The sequence below is a fragment of the Neophocaena asiaeorientalis genome, unplaced genomic scaffold (genome assembly GCF_003031525.2).
Source record: "Neophocaena asiaeorientalis asiaeorientalis breed wild unplaced genomic scaffold, Neophocaena_asiaeorientalis_V1.1 scaffold226, whole genome shotgun sequence".
In the NCBI taxonomy this organism is placed as follows: Eukaryota; Metazoa; Chordata; class Mammalia; order Artiodactyla; family Phocoenidae; genus Neophocaena; species Neophocaena asiaeorientalis.
This window is the reverse complement of record NW_020173037.1, coordinates 552,713-578,746: the sequence shown is the minus strand read 5'-3', so window position 1 is coordinate 578,746 and position 26,034 is coordinate 552,713. Positions and strand designations below refer to the sequence as shown.

Below are 26,034 nucleotides of genomic sequence, written 5' to 3'. Positions count from 1 at the left end.
ACCCAAAAAAAAAAAAAAAAAAGTCACTGACATATGAGTCCACACAAAAGGGATACAACATAGAAGCATACACAAACGTGCACGGTAAAAACACAACCATGCATGAAATGATAAATGCCAAATCTGAGATGGAGCCACCTCTGAGGAAAGAGAAAGGGCAGACCGGGAAAGGCACAGACAAAGTCAACTCTGTATAATGCAGTCTTTCGTTAAAAAAAGACCTGTTACAAATGAGACAAAAAGGTTAAGATTTGAGGAGGGTAAGTGGAGGATGTTGGTTACATCATTCTCTAAAACCTGCCTGTGTGTTAGAAACAATTCTTTTAAAAACGCCAAAAATAAAAACAAAGAGAAAAATGATAATTTATAGTAACTGCTACAAAGGGGAAGAATAAAAGAGTGACTGTAGCAGAGTAACAAAACAGACACAGTTCAGACTGGGAGTCAGGACAGAACTCTCTGAAAGTGACACTTACACAGCGAAGTGAAGAAAGAGTCCGTAAGGATGTCCACCCCGGAAGCACAGAAAGTGCAACGGTCTTGAGGCGAAAGGAAAGGTGTGCAGGGCCGCGAGCACCATGAGCCCCCAGGGAGCCAGGGCAGAGAGTGTGCCCGTGTGGCTGAAGCCACTGCAGGATTTTAAAGCACAGAAGCAACAGGACACAACCTGTGCCTCAGAAAGGTCCCTCTGCTGCTTGCTTTGTAAAGACTGGGGGAGGTAAAGCAGGAGAATCAGAGAGGCTGTGCAGGGCCCAGACAAGAGATGATGGCTAACATTCACTCGGTGGCAACGTAAGGAGAAAAGTAAAACCGGACTCGAGTTACATTTTCAACAAAGACTAACAGACCTTAATGCTAGAGGGTTTAAGGAGGAGAGGCAGAGAAGGAGGCATAATGTCCAAAATGAGATCAGATGAGCTCGTAAGGCAGGTCTGAAATTTAATCCTGAATTTCCTAGTTCCCACAACAATGTAGAACTCACTATGAATTACCTAATCTGCAGAGTCTATAATATGAAAACAAACCAGCAGTTGTGAAAAACACAAAAATTTTTCAACACAAAAATTCCTGGTAAAGAAATTTCACCAAAATGTCTTCCTCATAAAGGCAAAGTTGTATGTCATAAAAGAAATTCCCTAAACAATATCCCTTCCGTAAATTCAAACTGTTTCGTAATCCTGCTTCCATCACATCTCTTAATATTACTGACACAGAAATAGTTAAGTATGCACGCTGTAATTTCTAGAATAACCACTGGAAGAACAGAAACAATGAAAAGAATTGAGAATGGCCATTTCTAAAGTAGGCAAGAAACAAGAAACACGTGTAAAGATAGAAACCACAAGATAAGATGATTATACACCTGAACGCATCAACACATTGTACAATAAATGTCCATGGACTGATGCCCTAGCAGGCAGGGAAGGGAGGACTCTCAGGGCCCAGCACCGGCTGGTGCACCACACGCACCGCACGCAGGGAGGTACGGGAGTGGCCCAGCAGGTCCAGGGCTGAGATGCCCAATAGCGCTCCTCCGGTCAGGGTCATGCTTTTGTCCGGGGCACCCAGCAGGGAGGAGCCAGCCCACCTGGAGCCCCGGGGTGGGGTGGGGGCCGGACGGCCAGCTGTGTGTCCAGGACCCAGCCTGCTGCTGGAAGTGTGCTTTCACACACGGGGACTGAGCACATGCAGGTAAACACACTGGGCAACAGAAAGCAGGTTTCTCACCGCTGAAGGCAAGAACTACAAGCACAGAAAGGATGAAATCTGAAAAACACCCTGCAGTGTTGGAACAGAACTGGAGATGATGGTATAAACTCATGGTGTGGGATGGATGATGGATGGAAGAGAAGGAAAGAGGGAGGGAGGAAGGAAGGCTAGCTGTACAGATGTGACACCTGGGCTAAAACTATAAAGAAAAAGTGATAGAACACAAAAGAAATGCTCCAGGTGTTAACTACCATTGCTGGGGAAAGGGAACACAGGGACGGGACGCGTAGGCGCACACAGAAGTTAAGGTAACATTCTGTTCCTCTGACAGATGATGTTCATGCTACTATCATCACGTTATCATGCTTCCTAACACGTATTCTGCATGTGAGGGTGCTCTCAACACAGCACCTCAAGAGCCTTCACTTCAGGTTCTAGTACTCGTACGAACCCAAGACTCGTACTGGAAATTATTTCCGCTCACTTCCTTCTGTGAGTCAGGGAGAGCACATCATTTTGATTTATTTGCTTTAAACAACCATGCTCAACCACGACTGTCTATTCCCGTACAGACATACTCGTTCCTCAGAGAAAAACCTCCTCTTCGTGAATATCCATCCTTTTAATCTCACCAATGTACCTTAACCCTAAAGAAAAATGTTAATTCAAAGAGAAATAATGACTTTCTTATCACCAGATAAGGATTCAGCTGAAATATGACTACTGAAGCAATTAATAAAACCCTCACCTCTATCTAGGCTAGTACATAAAGGTTCCTAAGGAAAGGTCCATTCAAAAGAGAAAAACAACATGAGATAAACTGTTTTAGACTTTCCGCTAAACAAAGGTTCTTTTGTTGTTGTTGTTTTAACATTCTCCTGACTATATATTTATAGGTTATGTAAGAATAAAATGACTACTTTAACTTACCATTCCACTGGAATTATTTACTCCATTCATATTAATTTTGGTTACAAATCTAACTGATGGAGGTGCTTCTGGGTATTTAGGTCCACATTCTACTTTCAGGCTATATATTCTGTTTTCATAATTTGTCTGGAAGGCAAAAATAATAATATTGAAGTGCTAATCAAGAGGGAAAGTACAATATAAATGTACTTAATATTACCACTTGTATGATCAAGAATTTACTTTTCTACGAATTTATTTGATCTATATGGCTAGAAAAAAGGCAGCAAGCACACTTAAAAGTAGAGATTTTACAAAATTAAATAATTCTACAAAGTAATATCAAAAAGATCAGAACTTGCTTCTGTGGTACAGACAATGCCTGTAACAAATTAAAAGGAAAAAACAGACCACTTAAATTCAGATTTTACTAAAAAGTCCATATTGTGGCTTGACCTGTGTCACACATATATAAAGGTTCCCATTTTTCCAGGACAATTCTGTTTATTCTTACTGCTCCTGTATTAATTATTAATAATACTTCATTTCATTCTCAAAAGGGTCTGGCTGGACAATAAATTATATGGTTACCCCATTTATACAGCAATCAATATATCTTCTGGTATAAACACCATATTATACCATTGTCCAGCACTAGAACAATTAATTCATGCTTCTTGTTAGTTACATTTACATTACTACTTCATTAATTTTGTTGTCCATTAAATTCCATTATCTAAATTCAGAGATACAATACCCAACTTTTATTTTTCCACATCATTTAAAAACAGGGTTTCTTAATCGAGAAGTTGAACATTACCATATTATAAAACAGCCATTTTAAAGCGACCAGACTTAATGCTTTTAGATTTTTCAAGGCTTACTTTCATGCCTATAATTAACTCTTCTTTATCCTTATGGCTTCTGTTCACTAGGTAAACTTATTAGTGTTCAATTAAAACAAGAAAGTAAAAAAATAAATGGAAGTGACAAATTTCATACCTGTTGATTCCTGTATAAACATGGGAAAAAAGAAGTTAACCATCTATAGATTTCACTTACCCCAACTGATCCACAGCTTCCTCTCCCTTAAATAAGAGTTCTCCCAAGTGGAGGTCAGGTCTGGGTTATTAAACTACCGTAATTTAAAATGTATACAACAATCTTATACATATATTATTAAATATTTCAATATTTTAAAAAAGAAACAGCTGGATAAAACTCATCCAAGTTTAACAGCAAACCTATATTAATAATATGCCCAGGACCTGGAGAGGTTTAAACAGGACTAAAGGTCAAGGAAATCATCTGGTCTGTCATTCTCCAATCACATGCACAGCAGCCTCTCTAGAAAACTTGCGTTTAAAAATAATAATAATTTTTTTTAAATGATACAAATGAACTTATATACAAAACAGAAACAGACTCACAGACATAAAAAGCAAACTTATGGTCACCAAAGGGGAAAGTGGCAGGGGGAGGGGGAAATTAGGAGTTTGGGGTTAACAGATACACACTACTATACATAAAATAGATAACCAACAAGGACCTACTGTAGAGCACAGGGAAAACGATACTCAATATTTTGTAATAACCTACCAGGGAAAAGAATCTGAAAAAAAATAGATACATATGTATGTATAACTGAATCACTTTGCTGTGCACCTGAAACTAACACAACTTTGTAAATAAACTATACTTCAATAAAAAAAGAAATAAAAGGAAAAAAATTTTTCTTAAATAGCCCCTGAGAAATTCCATACTGTTAAAAATACTCAAAGTACATGGAAACAACTAGAACTCTCATACTTTGCTGGTTGTAGGGAATGGTATAACCATTTTGGAAACAATATGGCATTTTCTTATAAAGATAAATAAGCACACACCTCCCCTACCAAGTAGGAATTCCATTCCTAGGCATTTTATCCAAGAGAAATGGAAACAAACCTATGTTCACAGGAAGACTTGTAATCACAGCAGCTTTACTTGCGATGGGCAGGGAGTACTGTGATCAGGAGAAGCGATAAGCACACTGTGGCATCTCTGTGAAACACACCACTACCCGCTTCACGGAGCAACACAGCTGATCCCGAGACATTATATGCCAAGGCAAAAGAAGCGGGCCTCTAAGCACACACACTGCACGATTCCACTGGCACAAAGGCCTACAACACACAAGACTACTCTAGGGGGTAGCGAGTAGTGACTGGGGCAGGGCGGGCAGGGGCACAGGGAATTTCTGGCGGCACAGACACGTTCTGTGTCTCGACATGGGTGCGGGTAACAGGCTCCATTTGTCGAAAATCATTTCACTATATGCAAATTATACCTCAATCTAAGCTAGCCTACAATGATTAAACATCCTAACTTTTGGTACCTTGGATTAATTTCATCACCCCTGAATTTTAAATTAACAGCCAAGTCTTTCTGCTAACAAAAGAGTGACAGAAAAGAGAGTAGTAAAAGGAACTAATGTTTATTAATTATGTACTACACATACTCTCTTATTGTCTAATTATTAATTCATTTAATTCTCAAAACTTCTGAAGTATACATATAAGGAAACTTGGAAATGTTACTAAACATCTAATGCTAAAAAATACTGCTTAGAAAATTTAATACACAAACATATATGGAAAAACAAAATCGCTAATTATATAAATCCAAATAAACAGTGGAAAAATATAAAAAACCAGGGATCTTAGTAGCATATAAAAAACATATAAAAAACCGAGAAACAACTAACCAAGTAACAGAATGCTGAGGTAGGAATTCTCCTGTTACCCTAAAGCTGGGGACAAAATTGTTCTGAATCTGGCACCTTCCAAAGAAAAACCAACTAAGCCGAGATGCCGCCCCTGCAGGTTTTATTAAAAGGCAGCTGAGCAGCTGAATGAGTGCTGGGACCGCCCACTCTCACCCAGCCCCCCAGGCCTCAGCAGGTGGGGAAGCCTGGCTGGAAAGCCTGGCTGGAAGGACAGGGCCTCTCAGGGGTGCCTCCCGCTCCACAGAAAGGGGAAGGGGCTCCAAGACAACCCCTTCCCCAGCAGAAAGCGGCAGGGGGCAGCATCCTGTCTCTGTGCCCCCTGCAAGCAGGCCTAGCCCCATCCGACCCTACAGCAGCCTTGGCTCCCGCTGGGCACAGCAACCCAGCGAGCTTCCTGTGGTTCGGTGACACCAGGAAACAGCTAGTTCGGGGGACCTGCTGATGACCCCAACCGGGTGAGAGAGACTTGTGAACTAGGTTACAGGGCAGCCCACAAAATCATGGGGGGTCTTATGCACAAACTCCAAAACACTCTTAAAGTCTCTTAGAGGTAGCGACTAGAGAAAAGCCAAATGTAAATCATTTCGAATGTATACTCCACCCAGTTCAGACTGTCCAATCTTCAAGCTGTTCATTAGATAAGAATGCTCATTATTATAAGCACTTACTTTTACCAAAAAGACCATCTGGTGATACTGTTCACAGGCAGTGAAAATCAAGGTTTTCATTACAAATACCAAGTTATAAAACATCAAGAATTCTAACCATCAGGATTTTATTTCCTTCCTCGCATGCCTTATGGAGAAATCAGAGCACTGGAGGGAAGAGGGGACTCGTTAGTTTAGCAGAGTGCGCGAATTCTGCAAAGGAACACCAGAAAATGCAAAACATACATTAATTCATTCTCTAAAGTGAACATTGCTAATTACCTGACCATTTTCCTTCTGGAAAAAATGAAGAGGAAATCTAAATTCCACCTAACAGCAAAACAGTTGAAATGCTCCCATCTCAGGCAGCAAACAGTATACAAAACCAAAGACTAAAGAAACCTTCATATTTGTGTTCTTTCCAACAAGTCAAAAAACATACAATACATATTTCCAAGAGTCACTGCAGGGTGCGCAGTAAATGGGGCCTTTGAGTAAGGAATGCAACGCAGAAAAAAATTTCCCAGAGTCTGAAAAAAATTTTGAGTAAAAATAGAAAGGCATAAACTTGAGAAAGACCGAAGAATAAAACAACAGGTCTGTTGCCAGCAATGCTAGAAAACATGCAAGAATCAGCCTCGTCTACATATTTTATAGATGAAAACATGGAGGCCAGAACATTTCCATGGCGAGTCAACTGTCATTGGCCAACAGCAATGTGCACTCAACACAAACCAATTTAGAAACCCTGATGACACACACAGCAGGTTAGTAACATGTTACATCAAAATACACTCTTTGCTCTTCCCAAATACCCCTCCATTTCCTCACCTTTTCTCCTCTCTATCTGGAATGTTCTCCATCCCCATCACCACCTTCTGAAATCCTACCAGCCAGTCCTTTAAGGCTCATTCCAAAGGCAACTTCCTCCACTGTTCAGCTTTCCTCAATTATTCCAGCTAGAAGAAACATATTCTAAAGTCCCGCAGTGAACTTTCTCTGCCATATTCAGAATCTATCATTTGTGTTCATTTCTTCTCCTCTACTCAACTGCAAACACTTTGGCAGCAATGATTGTATCGGTCTTTTCCCCCCAATCCTCCAGAAAATCAAGCATCAATAAATGTATACAAAATAAGTAAAAGGTGAGGAAGTGTTTCAGTTAAAGTTATAATTATTTATTTTAATATCAATATTATAAAATAAAATGCTTACTCTAAAGTGACAATAAATATTAATAGAAAAAATATGTAATTTATAGCACTGACCCTTGGTGGCCCAATAATCATGCCTGTCCACCTTGTAAGTGTCATATCTTCATCATCTTCCAGGCCCCAGCTAACCGTACCATCGCCTACTCCTTTTTGTCCTTCTTCAAGTTCTTCCAACAAGCGAAAATTACGAGGAACTTTAACGCCTATACAAAAGAATGTCAATGTAAATGTAAAAAGCTCATAATTATAAGGGCTACACATATTCAAATTCAGCTTTTCCCAAATTAACCTTTAAAAATTATTTCCCAAAAAGACAAAATTCCCTTTAAAAAGCATTCTGCCCCCAAAAATGCTGAATCTAAAAACCCTTCAAAATGAAAACGCTAAAGAAAGCACTGTTCCAAACATTAGCAGCAGTACAGAACATGTATATAAATTCCTAAGCAATCAGTTTTAAACTGACATAAATCAATCATAAGGGAATCATCGTAAGTGATTATTTTTCCGTAACTGAGACTCCTGTTCCTCAGCCAAGAACACGACATCGAATAAACAGGCGTGACCAGAAAGTCCATAAAAGCTCCATTTCATTAGCACATACTCTCCAGTAATCTTCAAAGAAGAGAATTATGTTCCATCTGTAAAAACGCACTAAGAGGTACTATTTTGAGAATGCTGACCCCACCCTCGGTCTTGAGCCAGTCTGCTGGCTGCCTAATAACCAGGGGGCCCCGTCTCCCCCGTCAGCAGGCTGGAGGCTGGAAAGCCAGCCTCCTGGATGTTTCCTAAGACACGTCCTTCTCATCTGGGCCCAACCCAGCAACAGTTTCACAATCCAACAGCCTTTCTCACACCTCCACTTCTTTAGACCTCCTCATTCTACTTATTTCTAAAATCTTACCACAGAAATGTTCCTCTCTGCCTAGAACCCCCAGCCTTTCACAGTCCCTACTCCCTCACTCTCACTGAACCTGGTCTTTGCCACCATTCTGACCTCCAACCCCCGGAACCAACCGTGATTTGTGCACTTTATCACAACCTGTCCTAGGATCACTGGCCTGGCCTCTCCAGAGGATGGACCCTGTGGTTTTCTGTGTTCTCAATAGCATCTAGCATGAAACACCCTCCAGCCCCACTGCACAAGTCTTGAAAAAAATCAGGACCCTCTCCTGGCTCTGGAGCACCGCCTCCCTCCCTCCCTCCCTCCCTCTCACATGCAAGCACACACACAATCATGAGGCAGGAAAAAAAGTGACGTCTCTTTTAAAGCGACTGTCATTTTGTATAACTTATCTCTCTTGCTGAAACTAAAACATCTCTTTCAGTTACTAATTTGTAGTAATGCTTCTGGACAAATAATGGAAAGCCAATAAGTACTGTAACTTAAAAACACTAGCCACGGGGCTTCCCTGGTGGTGCAGTGGTTATGAATCCACCTGCCAATGCAGGGGACACGGGTTCGATCCCTGGTCCGGGAAGATCCCACATGCCACAGAGCAACTAAGCCCGTGCGCCACAACTACTGAGCCTGCAAGCCACAACTACGGAAGCCCGTGCGCCTAGAGCCCGTGTTCCGCAACAAGAGAAGCAACCGCAATGAGAAGCCTGCACACTGCAATGAAGACCCAACGCAGCCAAAAATAAAATAAATTATATTAAAAAAAAACTAACCACTTAATGTACTGTGCTTCATAAAAAAGGCTTGAAAATCTTGGGCCACAGAAACATGGGGCTGTTATAAATCACAAAAACAAGAGTACTCATTATTACAACTACAATAACTAGTAATAACCATTTGTTCAGGGTACACTGTGTGCTATTTTAAATAAATTATCCCATTTGGTCCTAAAAGCACTCATTTTACAGTTATAGAAACTGAAGTTTGGAAAAGTGACCTACCCAAGGTCACACAGTTACAAGCGGCAGATCCAGTATTAAGACCCAGTTTCTAGACCAAAGTCACTCTCTTAACTGGTGGGTTATACAGCGAGCCATCCCGGCAGCATCGTGGGCGCTGCCCAAGGCCAGCTCCCAGTGCTGCTGCCTCCCAGACAGGGGCCCCGGCCCCATTTTCTCATCTATAAAAGGGAGACCACGGTGGCTTCTGCTCCAAAGAACCACTGTGAAAATTAAACAAGGTATCTATCTTAAACAGAATAAATGTTGACTATGACCAGTTTAGTGTCCATATTAAATAAAATTACAAAAAACTTCCATTCACCTCCATCTACGTTTTGGGGGAATTCAAGCTCACTGTACAGTCCTGAAGGTTGGCACCCAGGAAACAGTCCCCGAGCTCTAAGTTTCTATGCACATAACACTGGGACAACTGCTCTTCCCTGCAGCTGCACAGTCAGAATCTCCACCATCTATTGCTACTGACTTGCTTTTTAAAGGCTTCTCCCTTAAAGGACTCTGATTACCCTTACCATTATGAAGTCATTCCCGAAGAAAAATTCTAAATTTGTGTTGAATTTTGTTGCCTCCTTTTTATAAACAATTCAGTCAGGTGAGCTTTATGCGCATCCAAAACTACAAAGTAAACAATGTAAAAGTAATGTTTCTTTTTACATAAGTGCCATAAAAGTGATAAACCTAGTGACTGCTAAACTTTTCACCATTTCTCTATGCTGCATCTTGGGGAAACAGTTCTAAGATTAATGGATCAGTTACTGGCAATGTTAACATTTAAAAGATTATAGCAGCTAAGATTATTTTGTTTTTAAAGTATAAGACTCAAAACAAACACCAGTGAGCTATATTTTTAAATTCAGGGCTAGAGTACTCTGGTTTTATTTCAACCAAGCACTAATGTCTGTGAAGAGAAAACACCACGAGATGGGGCTGCTGGTCTGTGAGTGTTGCAGTGTGTGCGTAAGCTGCCCTCTGGATCTCTTGCCCTGTCTGAGCTGCCTTCTGTTAGCTCCGCTAGCCTTTCTCCTGGGGGTGTGTGTGCGCATGCCCTGTCTGAGCTGCCTTCTATTAGCTCCGCTAGCCTTTCTCCTGGGTGTGTGTGTGCGCATGCCCTGTCTGAGCTGCCTTCTGTTAGCTCCGCTAGCCTTTCTCCTGGGGGTGTGTGTGCGCATGCCCTGTCTGAGCTGCCTTCTATTAGCTCCGCTTGCCTTTCTCCTGGGTGTGTGTGTGCGCATGTTGTTGTTATTACTGTTGTTGTTCAATAGTTTTAATACTTTAATCCCTTAGTCTGGGATCTTCATTAAAAGAAAAAAATCCTCAGAGACCATCCCGTCCAAAACCTAACTCTTTAGAGAAAAGAAAATTCTCACCAGGAAAAGTCAGGTGATAATCCTAAAGTCACTTAACTACCAGTTAGTTACCAAACCAAGTCAAAAACCCAAGTCTCCAGGCAGCCACTAATCTAGTCTCCTCCTTACTACATTACAATGAACCTCCATTCATAAGACCTAAGACCCAAAATAATATTATTCAAAAGCAAAATGCTGAATGCAAACAACCTAGAAAACATGCTTCCAGTTTTTAATCTCAAGGCTATCCGATTCCTAATAGTGTACCTTTAATTCCCACAATACCAAAAGTAAAGGCATAAACACTGCCAAATAAACACTAGAATGAGTCTTGAAATGCTGTTTATTAGGGACATGGATTTCCCAATTATAACTCTAAATATTTTTACCTTTTTCAGTTATAAGGAAAAAAGCCCAAATAAAACCTTAAACAGTAATAAATCTGTCAATCTATCCATACAAACGTAAGAAAAGACAGCAAAGCAAATTTAACATCACTTTGCAACCAACCATCTAAATTAAGAAAGCTCTGATAACACTAAAAAAAAAAAAAAATAACAAAAAAAAAAAAAAAAAAAAAGATGAGGTGGTATAGTTTTGAAGAGGGCCAGGTGAATTCCAGTTCCACACTCTGGGATGTAGAAAACCCAAAAATAAATAACTATGAACATTTCAGTGTTATTTCTTTTCAGATTACTTTCCATATATAGTAATATATGGTTTCTGTGTTTTTTCCCAAATGATATCATGACTTATAATTTTGTAACTTGCTCTTTTCCTCACTTACAAACATGTTTCTATATAAGCATAATCAAGTACCATTTTCAAATGTCCTGGCGAATAGTATTAGTCACGTTGGGGAACGGGGTGGGCAGGACTTCACTGGACACCCTTTCACACTATTTGACCAGGTGAATCATCATCACCTACAGAAATGAAAGGAAAACCCCCATACAAACAGAATGAATTTCTTCCATCTTATCTGCTTTCCAGCCCTAGGTAGCTGGTCCTCACGAACACCCCGGCTCCCCGCACTACATGCCCAGAGTGGCGGTGGTAGGTTAGGGGAGGGAGTGTCGGGGCGCCCAGCTTATGGGCCGGCCAGGCTGCGTAACTGCCCCCGCAGAGTTCTCTTAGGCGCTTGGGCTTCTGTCACCCTTCGACACACCTGAGGAGGCACGCTGCTAAGATGGAACTCCTGAACAGTCCCACTTGTAATCTGAGTGCTTGCTTCCCATCCCACTCTGGGAGTTCGGAGTCCCGCAAACTCCCAGCAGGCTGACTTAGTTAAAATGGACATATTTATTGAGCACCTCCTATGTGACAGACATTTGCTAAAAGCTTTACAGGCAGAAGCATTAAATTTTACCTTATGTTGTTTTAACATCACCATTTCACTAAGTAAGAAAATTAAGGCTTAAACTACTAGGTTGGGCCACATGAGTGAAACTGCTGATGTTCAGGCATCTCTGTGATCAACAGAAAGTGATTTCACAAGGTTCACCCTAAAAACATGGAGAGTGAGTGGGGGAGGCGAGGAGGGAACAAGTCTCAAAGCCGAAGTTGCCCGCCATTACTCTCACTCCCTCCCCTCAGTCCCGGATGGCACGCACATCCCTGGCCCTGCAAATCTGATGGGAGGAGGAACACATCATGACCAGCTGTGGGGGCAACTGCCAAAAATAAATCCTGCTCTGAACGCTGGTAAAAAGAGCCTTTCCATATATCACACACCTGGGTGTGCACGAAGGAAAATATTTCCCTATCCAGGGAAATAATATAACTGTCATTTTATATTTTTCAAAGTACTTTCCCATACAGTCATCTAACTGAATAAGGGAAATATCTTTTGAGGTATGATGGGCAGATATATCCATATTTTCACAAAGATCAAAGACATGAAGTAACTCACTGAGGATCATGGCAAGCCAGTAGCTGAGTCAAAAGTGAAATTCACATTTCTCAGCATGAGTACAACTGCTTCCATTACTGTATACTGCATACTTCAGAAAATAAAAAAGAAAGCAGGGAAACTTCAGAATGTGTACGACTTAAAACACATATTTTTCAAAATATACACATTGTTGAAATTCACTATATAAACAAAAACATCATAAAGAGAGTTTTAAAATTCAAGTCTAAGGAACAGGGACTTACCTTCTGATTTTGCATTGCTTAAAATTATATATTAACAGAAGCATTTATAAAAGCTCTCTGTGAATAATATTTTCTAATTTTTCAGAAATTTAAGACTCGAATATCTGTTTGGTTTTAACATTCTTTTCTTCCTTAATGGGATGAAACAAAATTAGGAAAACACCACATGTAGAGGAACATGCATTAGGCATCAAAGCACTGGGAAACCTATTTGATCATATCCATTACTTCTACATTAATTCATCCTTTCACTCAATAAACCTCTGACTACTGGATGTAGTTACTATGCTAGGCACTTGATACCAGGAGGACCAAAACCTTTGTTTGCCCTCAAGAAGTTTACAGTCTATGAGAGGAGGACAGTTAAAAAGATAGAACAACACAAAGTAAAACATCCTCTGGGGACACCTAGGAAGGACAACCAACCCCAAAGAACAGACAAGGAAGGTCTCCTTGAAGAAGAAACTCTCCAGGTGCAACATAAAAGAAACCATTCAGGGGGAGAGTAGGTGAAAATATTTAGGACGTCAGTGGGGAAAATTAAAAAACATAAGCAAAGAATGTCAAAAAACTGAATAAACAGAGCAATCTGCCTACATGAGAAACTCACTGCAAATACGTAAGTTCTCCTCAAACTAATCCACAGATTCTTACAATTTAAACTGAAATTTCAATAGCACTGTTCTTGGAACAGGACAAAGAGTCCCAATATTCTTATGGAAAACTTAAGGGGCAGGAGTTTTGAGAACACTTTTAAAGAAAAAGAAAACAGAGGGGATAACTTCCCTAGATATTAAGACTTCCCCATCAGCCAAAGAAAGTAATTAAGATAATGTGAAGTCAGTGCAAGAATCGACAAACTAATGAAAAAGAAAGCCTCCAAACAGATACATGCATGTATGAAAACAGGATATGTAATAAAGGCAGCATTAAGAGTCGGCAGGGGGACTTTCCTGGCAATCCAGAGGTTGAGACTTCGCCTTCCAAAGCACGGGGTGCAGGTTCGGTCCCTGGTCAGAGCTAGGATCCCACACACCTTGTGGCCAAAAAACCAAAACATAAAACAGAAGCAATACTGCAATAAATTCAATAAAAACTTTAAAAAATGGTCCACATCAAAAAAAAAAAAGAAAGAAAGAGTCAGCAGGAATCCACACTAAAAGAAGACCAATCTTGAATCATGTACCAGAAAAATATATATGTAATTATTTTGCTTTAAAGAACATTAGCGGAAAACTGGCAGTCTGAACAGGGCCCAGAGATAAAAGTTCGGTATCAAAGTTAATTTCTTGATTTTGATAATTATATTATCAAGTAAGAGAACGTCCTGGACTTCAATACATGCACAGTGAAGTATTTAGCAGCAAAGAGGGACATGTCTATAACTTATTCTCAAATGCTTCATTAAAAAAAATGTGTCTGTGGCGGGGCGGGGAAAGAGTACACACGCAAGCACGTGCAAAAATCTTAATTAGTATGGGGTAGGATTTCCTCATACTGTTCATGTAGCTTTTCTGTAAATCTGAAATTATTTCAAAACAAAAAAATAGGGAAAGAATGGACTGGACTGTTCGGTAAATGATGTTAGAAAATTTTATCCACATGGAAAAATAAATTAGATCCCTATCTCACAGCATACATGAAAATCAATCCTAGGCATATTAAATGCCTAAATGTGAAGAGCAAAACATAAGACTTTAGGAAAATATATGATTTCCTCCAACCTTGGGATATAAGAAAGGATTTCTTTTAAAAAAGCACAAACCAGGGCTTCCCTGGTGGCGCAGTGGTTGAGAGTCCGCCTGCCGATGCAGGGGACACGGGTTCGTATCCCGATCCGGGAAGATCCCACATGCCGCGGAGCGGCTGGGCCCGTGAGCCATGGCCGCTGAGCCTGCGCGTCTGGAGCCTGTGCTCCGCAACAGGAGAGGCCACAACAGTGAGAGGCCCGTATACCGCAAAAAAAAAAAAAAAAAAGCACAAACCAGAAGATTGATAAACTTGACTAAAATTTAAAAACCAACTTGACAAAAGAGCCACAAACTGTTATGAGGAACATAACCAGGAAATGTCAGCATCCAAAATATACAAAGAAGTCATCCTATGATTCAACGAGGAAAACAAAACAGTGAATAAGGAGGTTCACAGGGGTGGAAACAGGGATGTACAATAAACATATAAAAAGGGTGCTCAACCTCAACAGTAATCAGGGGAACATGAATTAAACCATAATGACTCTCCACCAGACTGACAAATATTAAGTCTGGCAATACTTGGTTTGACGAAGATGTACAGATGGAGGCTCATTCACTGCTGAGGTTGGCATAAACTGGTACAACTCTGGGAGGAAACTGGTAACATTCACGGAGATCCTGGCAAAGGGTTGGAGGTAGGAAGGCTCACTTACCATGATTTCTAATCGTGAAAATTTAGAAACAACCTAAGCATCACATAGTATAATCCATGACAGAATACTGTTACAATTAAAATGAAAGAATTAGAGCTACAAGCATCAATCAATGCTAAAATTTTACAAACATGTTGTTCAGTAAGTGCACAGTTGCAGTTTCACAAGGTGAAAAGGATCTGGAGGTTGGCTGCACAACAAAGTGAATACATGATAGTGCTGAACTGGACAGAGGCAGTTAAGACAGTAAACTGTATGTTACATACACTTTACCATAACTGAAAAGAAAAAATAAACCAAAAAAAACCAAACAAACCTATGTACCAACAGACCTTTACTATACTCCTCCTGAGCACACACATATCTAGCAAAGGTATAAAAATGTTTGTGGAATATACTCCTTAATCAGGATAGTGATCACCTGTGGGCAAAGAGAAAGGGGCCTAGTACTTGGAAGGGTCCTGGTAATGTTTCGTTTCTTCAAAAAACAGAAAACCTGGGCTTCCCTGGTGGCGCAGTGGTTGGGAGTCCGCCTGCCGATGCAGGGGACGCGGGTTCGTGCCCCGGTCCGGGAAGATCCCACATGCCACAGAGCGGCTGGGCCCGTGAGCCATGGCCACTGAGCCTGCGCGTCCCGAGCCTGTGCTCCGCAACGGGAGAGTCCACAACGGTGAGAGGCCCGCGTACCGCAAAAAAAAAAAAAAAAACCCGAAAACCTGAAGCAAAAATAATTTATTAGCGTTTGAGAGAGCTGGGGGTGGGTGCATGTGTATTCATGCATTTTTCTGGTGTTTAAAAATCTTTCGTCTAAAAAGAGGAGAAACAGTACCTAAACAAGGAGAGAAAGAATGGTAGGCAATGTGTGGGGATAGCAGTTGAGGATAAATGGGCAAAGAGCCAGAAACTGCCTGGAAGGACAGGCGTGTTTGCAAATTCACACTTCACCTGCGGCAGTGAAGACCAAGGGAGGGGTTTAAGCACAGACTTCAAGGACAGGAGGGCAGAGGGGAGAACAACATCGGCTGTGATGAAAGAGCAATCGGGAAAATACGTTAAATGCCTCCACTAAGAAAAATGTGGTTCGTTTTTTTGTTGTAATTCTGTGATGTTATTTATTTCCAATAACCAAAACTAAACATCAAGCACGAGCTAGAAACTGTGCTAGGCCGTGGGATCTCACACTGACAGTCCCAGCCCTCATGGAATCGACAGCCTATCAGGGCAGCAAGACACAGAAATCACAGCGTATGAGAGGCACTTAGATGACAAAAGCAACAGGAAAGTTTCCTAAAGTAGTAGTTTTGCTCTACCACAAAACTAGACAGGTGACTTTGGGCAAAGTGTCTTTTTCTTCCACTCTGCGTACTTTGATGTAAAATGTGGGACTACATGAGCCCACCCCAACCCAGCTCACTGACCCGCACATAGAAGCCTACTTCAGGAGGGGTCCGGCTGGACTGGAGAGAAAGGAGAAATCCTGTCCCCAGGTCTCTGCCCCACCTCCATCCTCAGCATCAGAACCCTTGCGGAACTACGTTATTCCTAAAGCTCCTCCCAAGTTTAGGATTCTTGAATTCCATTTGGAGGACTGTTTCAGAACATCAGACATGACCCTATCCTAAGAAGTCAAAAAAAAAAAGAAAAAAAAGCAAAAGGGAAACAGTAATAAACATAAGGTATAAAAATTTTAAGTTGATTTCTAAAATATTAAAACTCTATATCATCAATAACCAGTTACACTGAAGTAGTAAATGGATAATATGTATTTCATAGACAGATATGAAATACAACTGATAATCCAACAAGAAAATGAACCAGAGGGAGGGAGACGCAAGAGGAAAGAGATATGGGAACATATGTATATGTATAACTGATTCACTTTGTTATAAAGCAGAAACTAACACACCATTGTAAAGCAATTATACCCCAAGAAAGATGTTAAAAAAAAAGAAAAGAAAATGAACCAAAAGAGAAAATAAGAAAAACATGCAGCCTTAAAAAAAAAAAATGACATTACTGTACTCCCATCAAAAAATAAAATTAAAAGCACAGTAAACACAATGCCGGCAAGACAGTGGATAAACTACATTTATCCATCCTTACACATCACTGGAAATTGACTACACCTTGCTGAAGAGGGAATTTGACAAAATATAACAAGAATTTTAAAATATTTATACACTTTGATTTATACTCCAGTCTGTGAAATCCACCCTCAAGAACAAAGCACAGGGAGTGTAGCCAGCCTCAGAGCCAGCCGTGAACAACCTGTCTCCTGTCTCCAGGCACGCGCCCTCCTGGTCAGAGGCCAGGGCTACTCCCCTCCCCCCGACTCTGGGCTGGCCTTGCCACTTGTTTCGACAGAACGCGATGCTGGTGCGGTTCTGGGCTGGGACGAGCCTCGTCAGAGCCCTATAGCTTCTGTTTGGTTTTCTTGGAAGCCAACCACCATACAAATTCTGACCTCCCAGACACTACTGGAATGCGAGGAAGTCCAAACAGAGCACCTGGAGTGACCACGTGGACTAGAACCAAGGCACCTGGGCACAAGGCCCAGCCCACCGTCAGGTGAAGGGAGACCGGCAAAACCACACACTCAGCCCCCAAATCACAGGAATAAATCACTGTTTGAAGCCATATATCCATTTCAGATATTAAAATTTGTCTTAGAATTGATGAAATATGGCAGGTGAAAATAAATCTGAAAAAAATTTCAAATCAAACGTACATCTGAAGCACCTGTACTATGCCTTCAAACACAAACCCTCTGGATTAGAGGACTTGCAAGGCGCCTCGAACCCGCGGTATGGAAGCTGCAGTACGTGGAGTAGAATGTGAGCCATGCTACTGGTACTCTGTAGGGGCCAGCCAAAGCCACTCTCCCAAAATTCTGCAACTCTTCTCACGGCCTATGTGCTGTATACTAACTCAGGCAAGGAGAAAATATGAAGCTTCATGTGTTTATTTAATGAAAGTATTTGAACACAAAATATCCTTTTAGTACCGCTTCACTTCAAAAAGTAAACTCAAAACAAAATTTAAAAGTAAAACATTATAATACACAAAGGGGGAAAGCTAGATTTTACTTGAGCCATTTGTTTTCTCATTATTAAATCACTCATATAGAAACTGCACCATAAGGAAATGACAACATCGGAGGCACTCAATAAACACGTGGTGCGTTTATGGCAGACGCTTACTTTCAACCTTTCTGTCAACACTTACGGGCCAGTCCTGAAGCAGGTGATGCCGATTCCGAACACAGAATCCTTTCCCCAGCATCTTGGCGGTGGTGATGGGTGAGGACAACCATGTAGCCGGATGCATTCAAATGCAATAAGCTACCTCAAGAGATTTTGCTCAGAACACTACTGCTATCTCAATGAGGCAGACTAACCAGGGAGAACCGAGTTACTTAATATTCTCCAGGAAACCTGCGAGCAATGTTTACTTCAGAACTCAGAAGGAATGCCTCCCTGAGAATAAGCTCGGGAGTGGCAGAAAGCTAGGTGAACCACAACATACTCTGCTTCCTCTCCAGCAGGAACTTCCAAATGGAGTGAGGACTGGCACACCTCCCTCTCTCCCTCCCCGAGACCACCTACAGGGTACAGGGGCTCTCCTGTGGCACCAGGGAGCTGCAGTTAGAAGCAAAGGAAGTATCCCGCCAAGTCACTGCTGGCAGGGTGAACACTTGAGAAAATTTAAAACTTTTCAATAACTTAAGTATATCCTCTCAGGAAACAACCACTTACATCAATACTGTTTAGTAAGCTGTAACCGATAATTTAGTTAGCAGGTGACACTACCATGAATAACAAACAGTAAACCAAGCTATGCATTGTTGGTACTTTTCAGTAACATTCCAGTCACTAGACTGAAAAAAATCTATGGCATAATTACATACTTACAAAGAATAAACTGCTTGAAGCATGCCTGCTATCTGGCTATATAACTCTGTTAATGTAACATTAAACCTCACACCTGGCAAGGCAGGGCTTAGACTCCTACCCTCTGTCATGTGGTAATCCTGTATAATAATCATAACCAGATCATCACTTAGAACTTACATATGTCAACATGATGTTTTTAAAACAAAGAGTCAGGTAGACGATGAAGTACATACCAAAAGCCAGACTTTTCATCTTAATAAAGTAGAAAAAAACAGATAAATTGGACTTTATCAAAATTTAAAACTTTGGGGTTTCAAAGGATACCATCAAAAAAACCAAAAAACCTACAGAGAGAAAATATTTACAAACCGTACATCTAATAAGGAACTTGTATCTAGAATATATAAGAACGCTTACTACTCAACAATAAAGAGACAAATAATGCAAATTTTTTAAGACGGGCAAAGCAGAAATGAACCCACACTTATGTGGGCAATTAACCTACAACAAAGGAGACAAGAACATACAGTGAACAGTGACTTCAATAAATGGTGCTGGGGAAGCCGGACGGCTACATGCGCAAGAATCAAACTGGACTACTCCCTCACACCACACACAAAAGTAAACTCAAAATCCATCGACTTAAATGTAACACCTGAAGCCTTAAAATTTCTAGAAGAAAACTTAGGCAGTATGCTCTTTGACATCAGTCTTAGCAATAATTTTTTGGATGTCTCTTCAGGCAAGGGGAAAAAAAAGCAAAAATAAGCAAATGAGACTACATCAAACTAAAAGCTTGGCACAGTGGAGGAAACTATCAACATAACACAAAGGAAGCCAACAGGATGGGAGAAGACACTGGCAAACACTACGTCTGATAAGGGATTAATATCCAAAATATACAAAGAACTCATACTACTCAACATCCAAAAAAGCAACCTGATTTAAAAAATGGGCTGAGGATCTGAATAAGACATCTTTCCAAAGACACACAGATGGCCAACAGGCACGCGAGAAGACGGTGCTCATCAGGGAAATGCAAATCAAAACCACAATGAGACACCACCTCACACCTGTCAGAATTGCTGTCATCAAAAAGACAACAAAAAACAAGTTGGCAAGAATGTGGAGAAAATGGAACCCTTGTGCACTGTTGGTGGGAATGTAAATTGGTGCAGCCACTATGTAAAACAGTACGGAAGGCCCTCAAAAAATTAAAAATAGAGCTACCATACAATTCAGCAATTCTACTCCTGGCTGTTTATCCGAAGAGAACAAAAGCACTATTTCAAAAAGATATACGCACCCTTATGCTAACTGCAGCGTTATACACAACAGCCAAGATATGAAAGCAACGTAAGTTCCCACCAATACATGAATGGATAAAGATGACGTGGAAGGTGCACACACGTGCGTGCACACACACACACAAATACACTGTGTGTGTATACCATTCAGCCATAAAAAGGAATGAAATTTTGCCATTTGCGACAACACGGATGGACCTAGAGAGTATTATGCTGAGAAATAAGTCACAAAGAAAAAGACAAATGCTGTATGATTCCACTTACATGAAGCAACCAAAAAGTTTATAGAACACAGCATGATACCGAAGCAGAATCAAAGAACCTGTAATCAAGAAACTAGCTCTGGACTCAGCATCTAGCTAAGTAATCTTGTGAAAGTCATTTCATATCTAGATAGCGCTCATCTATAAAATATACTTTGCCTAGAGCCTAAATGATTCATAATGTACTTTCCATGAGCACTACTATTCCCATATATGTATAAGGACCTATACAAGCCATAAGGACCTCTCTCCCCTTCTGTTGTTTCAAACTTTGCTGAGTTCCAACTTAAACTGAAAATAACATCTGCTCTTACACAAGTCAGCAAAGACTGTGTAAACAAGAATACACTTCCAAACCCAGTCCTGAAGTCCCATCTTACAATAATATCTCAAAGATTTACTTATAAATACATCTGCTCTTTTAAAACAGTTAACTACTTTTGAAACAGACTTTTTTGTACGCGGGCCTCTCACTGTTGTGGCCTCTCCCGTTGCGGAGCACAGGCTCCGGACGCGCAGGCTCCGCGGCACGGCATGCGGGATCTTCCTGGACCGGGGCAAGAACCCGCGTCCCCTGAATCGGCAGGCGGACTCTCAACCACTGCGCCACCAGGGAAGCCCCTGAAACAAACTTTTGAACACTGGATTTCATTCCATTTGTTCTAGTCTACATACCTCACATCCATTTTGAAGTTTTGCGTCAAACAGCTCCCCAAATACTTGCTAAGTGGATGTTTCCACATATGGGCAATCTCCGCTTTTCATGGTTTCCACACGTGTGACTTTCAGTTACCACGGTTTAGTGAGACACCAGTCCCCCAACAACAGGGTTCAGACTCCAGTCTCCATGGTACGCAGACAATGAGTACGCGCACAGAGCTCACACGTGGCTGCTATCTCCTCAGTCCACAGGTGACCATGTGAGTGACAGACGAGCAGTCCCGACCAGCAGCCAGCACTTCACAGCTTTCAGCGTGTACCTGAGGCTCACTGCACATCTCTTACTCAGTTAACAGAGAGCAAAGCATGGAATAGAGTTGCCTCCTTGTCTACCAGTGACAGTCCATAAAAATAGCCAACAAAGGTGAAAGTCCAGCAGAGAAACAAGAACTGGCAACACGGGAAGTGAAATCTGAACAAATGTAAAGAGAGTCACAGAAGAAATTTGACTGTGGGAACATCGGAGAGACTCCGGAAGAGCAGGCAGAGGAATTCTGTGAACGTGAGCTTACTGACATAAATGAGGAAAGGAGATGTAGGAAAAGGATGACCGTGTCCCAGAGGAAGTGAAAACCTTCACAATAAAGAAACTCTCAGAGGTATTCCCTAACACTGAAAGCACAAATGACAAAATACTGGAAGCAGATCCAAATTTACGAGTATGACAATTCACCAAAGCACAGAAAAGATACTTGTTCCACATAAGTTATACGATAAAAAGATAGGGCAAGCATTGTTCAAACTACTCTTGACAAGCGTTTTATAACCAAAAACACTCTAGTTCTTAATTTCTCACGTTTAAACTACAGCGTACTAAACAAATGTTAGTTTTACTATTTTTTCCATTTTTCCTATATGCTTGTAACCCCAGGAATTTTCAATGTTTCAGCAAACATTTTCAAAGGTCACAGAATAATCATAATTTTTCTCACTTAGTAAGATTGCTCTGAACAGTTTCAGTATGCCACCCAAACTACCACGCAAAGGGAGGACTGCTGATAGGTTGTATTGCCTGACGATATTACCAAGAGCAAACATACGTCAAGAGCACCCAGGTTCCTAACTCACATAGACAAATCTACCAGGCCTGTTATTAAAGTCTCAAGAGGGAAATAGCCTGGACTATTACAGTTCAGCTCTTATATTGTTTAATTTCCAGGTTCTATGATTTACACCTGCAAATCTCTTCTTCTATTACTACTCCCAAGTTCTGCCCATATCCACAAATCTTCATCCTGAAGATGGGGAAAACAAACAAAATCATGTAGTCCAAACTTTTCATAGAAAGGACGGAAAAGCAAGGCTTATGAGACTCACTGCACGCCTAGCATGGCAATCTACCAGGGCAGCAAGGGAATCAAAACACAGCCAACCCAGTTCCTGTTCCAGTATACATAATGCTTCCCACTTCTGAAAAAGGTAATTAGGCCTCACTGTGGTTGTTTTCCACCTATATGGCTTACGGAGACTTACCACACTTTATAAGCTAACATTAATACTTCTATTAGTGCTGAGATGTGATTAAATTTTTGAATCACAGGCACTAAATATACTAACACATTTCTATCCCAAAGAGTCGTGTTTCTTAAGCCGTGTCCTATGAAATCATCTTGACCCCCAGAGGTGACTGTCTCTTGGGAAAGGGGAACCTAGCCAGTGGGGTCTCCACCACAGCCCTATTTCTGTCCACAAGAAGCATCTGACAGTCTGAAACAAGGATTCTGCTAGGAAGAGAAGTATGAAAGCCACTCTCAAGCCTAAAAGGACGTAAGATTCCTGATTTCAGGATTATTCCAAATTCATAATTGCTCATGATGGAAAAAGCACTAGACTGAGAGTAAAAAACCTGATTCTGATCTGGACTCTACTGCTAACCAACTATATAAAACCTTGTATTTCCTCAGGCCTCAGTTTACTCAACTGCAAAACAAAGAGGACCAAATGGTATGGCAAAGTATCATATCAGTCAGCTTAGAGGTCTCAGTCTAGTTAGAATTCTTCCTGCCAATTTTTCTTCCAGTAACAGAAAGACTAAAAGCATATGATTTAGGTAATGCAAGTTAAAATATAATGCTTTAGTTAAAATTTAAAAAAAATCTGTCAGTTGTCTTTTTCTTTTTGGACTATTAAAGAGCTATTTTTATCAAGATTATTTTGGCTTAAATAAAAAACATGGGACTTCCCTGGTGGCGCAGTGGTTGAGGGTCTGCCTGCCGATGCAGGGGACGCGGGTTTGTGCCCCGGTCCAGAAGGATCCCACGTGCCGCGGAGCGGCTGGGCCCATGAGCCGTGGCCGCTGGGCCTGTGCGTCTGGAGCCTGTGCTCCACAAAGGGAGAGGCCACGGCAGTGAGAGGCCCGCGTACCGCAAAAAAAAAACATGTACAGTACACCCTAATTTTAAAATTTCAATCTTTATCACATTTATTTCACATTGCTACCAAGAGGCAAACAATACAAAAGTAGAACTAAGAGAAAATATAATTTAAAAATAGTTTCGAAACATAGTCCAAAACTGCTTCTGCACTCCTCTCTCCCCAAGCTGGACGGTAGTGTCAATGTTGTAAAGCACAGAAAAGGAATAAACGGTATATGAAATTCGCCAACGCAATTTTTAACAACAGTTTCAAAACAAATTTCAGTGATTTAAGAAAACATCAACTAACTGCCTAAAAGATATTCTTTCTGATTATGCTCAGGTTTCGAATCTCATAAATTTAAAAGCAGCGTAAATGTAACAATTAGAATGCTCAAATATAAACTAGAAAATACAGGCTTCCAATGTACAATAAACGTGCTAATAATCTCTCAGCAACTTCTTTATAATTCAGTCAACTTCCAAAAATGACTCACTGTGGTTAACAAAGAGCACCTGCCATTAACATAATCTAATCATTTGTCTTTTCAAAATATTTCCACACTCTCTCACAGGTACAACGTTAAAGGGGAGAAAAATCGTATTTAAATAAAAAAGTGAAATCCACAAAATGAAGATTATCAATCAAACTGAAACACACCACTTTACTACTAAATTTTCAAGAACCTTCAGATACGAAGCACAACTCTTAAAAAGACATGGAGTTTTAATGCACAAGCACACTCGATTTCAAATAGCAAGGACAGTAAAGTTTTAACACTAAAATGTCACTTTTTAAATCATCCACGCTTTACTAGCTAGCTCTGACCCCAAGTGTACCGAAATAGCTCCCCAACGCTAAAATCGTTAAACAGCTTATCCTGACACCTGTACGTAATAAAGATGCGATACAAAAGACGCAATTCTTCATTAAAATGAAGGGAGAACGGCACTACCTTAAAAGTACCCATCACAACATACACCGAAGCCTTCCACTTAAGTACACAAAGACTTGAAAATTCGTGTTATTATGCAATGATGGCATGAAATACAAAACCACACTGTTCCACAGCCATGGTTCAATAATGATTAGAAAAAATTAAAGACCATACGTCTTAACGTTTTAAGTAATAAAACGGTCCCCCTTTAACATTTTGTAATGGTCAAATTTCTAAAACCTTAGTGTTAATACCGAATTTCAACGTCTGTGCTCAGAGGAAACCAAAACTGTATTCAGTACGAGAGGAGCGGAACAGCTAATCTAAGAAACCACTTTTTCTTCAATTAGTGTTCACCTAGCTCCTTGCTTCTATTTAGTCTACATCTCAGTTTTTCACTCCAGCGAAAAAAAGACCACACGCATTCAGTCGGTAAGAATGGCCCTGTCCTTCGCCCACGTCAGGGCGAGCCGGGGGGTCGGACCCGCTCCATCCAGGACCCTCACGCGAGGCCTCGCGCGCCCAGGTGGACGCGGCCCGCCCGGGCTCCCCTCCTCGCTCCCGCACTGCCCGCCAGAGCCCCGGGCCAGCCGGCCCGGCCCGGCCCAGCCCAGCCCCCAGGCGCGCAGCCGACGCACGGGCACGACCGCCGCCCCGACGGCCACCAGGACCCTCCCTGCTCCGGCTGCGCTCCGCGGAAAGTCCGGCGGCCGGGGGCCCGTACTCCGGCTTCTCCCACACCGCCAGGCCGGCCGCCAGCTGCGCGCAGAGGCGCAGCGCGGGCTGGGATGGAAAAGCAGGCGACCCGGCACGGTACTGACCTGTGGAGACCGCCATCTTCTCCTGCAGCCCGACGCACCGCCCGGACGCACGCGACGTCCGCGCTACCTCCGGGAGCGCCGCCGCCCGCCCCGCGGCTTCCGGCCCCAGGCTCCCGCCCCGCAGCTTCCGGTACGTCAACGCGGACCCGCCCCGCGGCTTCCGGCTTCCGGCTTCCGGCTTCCGGCTTCCGGCTTCCGGCTTCCTGGGACGGTCCCGCCAAATCGGAGTGTGAGGGTGCAGGTTAAGCTCATGGGACAGACTTGAGTCAGTCACCGTGACAGAAAGGAAGAGCGCGAGGCCAGAATGCTCCGGGCGGGGAACGTGCTCCGAGAACCCGCGTCGGCTCTGACGTCATAGGCGTGCGTCGGAGCAGGTGCGCTAGCGCCGCCCAGAGGGCCGTCCTCGGTCGCGGGGGAGGGTGGCGTCTGTGGAGTTAGACGAAGTGCTTGTGGAAATGAGGCCCTGACCAAGCAGGGGCGTTGACGGTTCCGTCGAAAATGATTCAAGGAGTGACAAAAAGTTTTAAGGAGCCGCTAGAATTAAACCACCTTGTTCGTGCTTTCTTTTGAGATAGGCACGCGAGAGAAACGTGATAGAAGTCTGTGCCTGAGTCTAGAAAGTTCCTTCCGCTTGTGAGTGATTGGGGAGCATCACTGCGTCCAG

At 41.8% G+C, this 26,034-nt stretch overlaps 1 protein-coding gene across 1 annotated transcript in view; it reads right to left on the bottom strand.

Annotated features, from left to right (window-relative positions):
• UBE2V2 (ubiquitin conjugating enzyme E2 V2) overlaps positions 1 to 25,452 on the bottom strand; it is a 30,740-nt gene extending 5,288 nt beyond the window's left edge. Inside the window, exons 1-3 of the mRNA XM_024742659.1 lie at positions 25,371 to 25,452; positions 7,302 to 7,450; positions 2,641 to 2,766 (exon numbers count right to left, since the gene is read on the bottom strand). Coding sequence (XP_024598427.1) covers positions 2,641 to 2,766; positions 7,302 to 7,450; positions 25,371 to 25,386 — 291 coding nt within the window. The 5' untranslated portion in view covers positions 25,387 to 25,452. The remainder of the gene's footprint in view (positions 1 to 2,640; positions 2,767 to 7,301; positions 7,451 to 25,370) is intronic.
• Between the last annotated feature and the right edge of the window lie 582 nt (positions 25,453 to 26,034).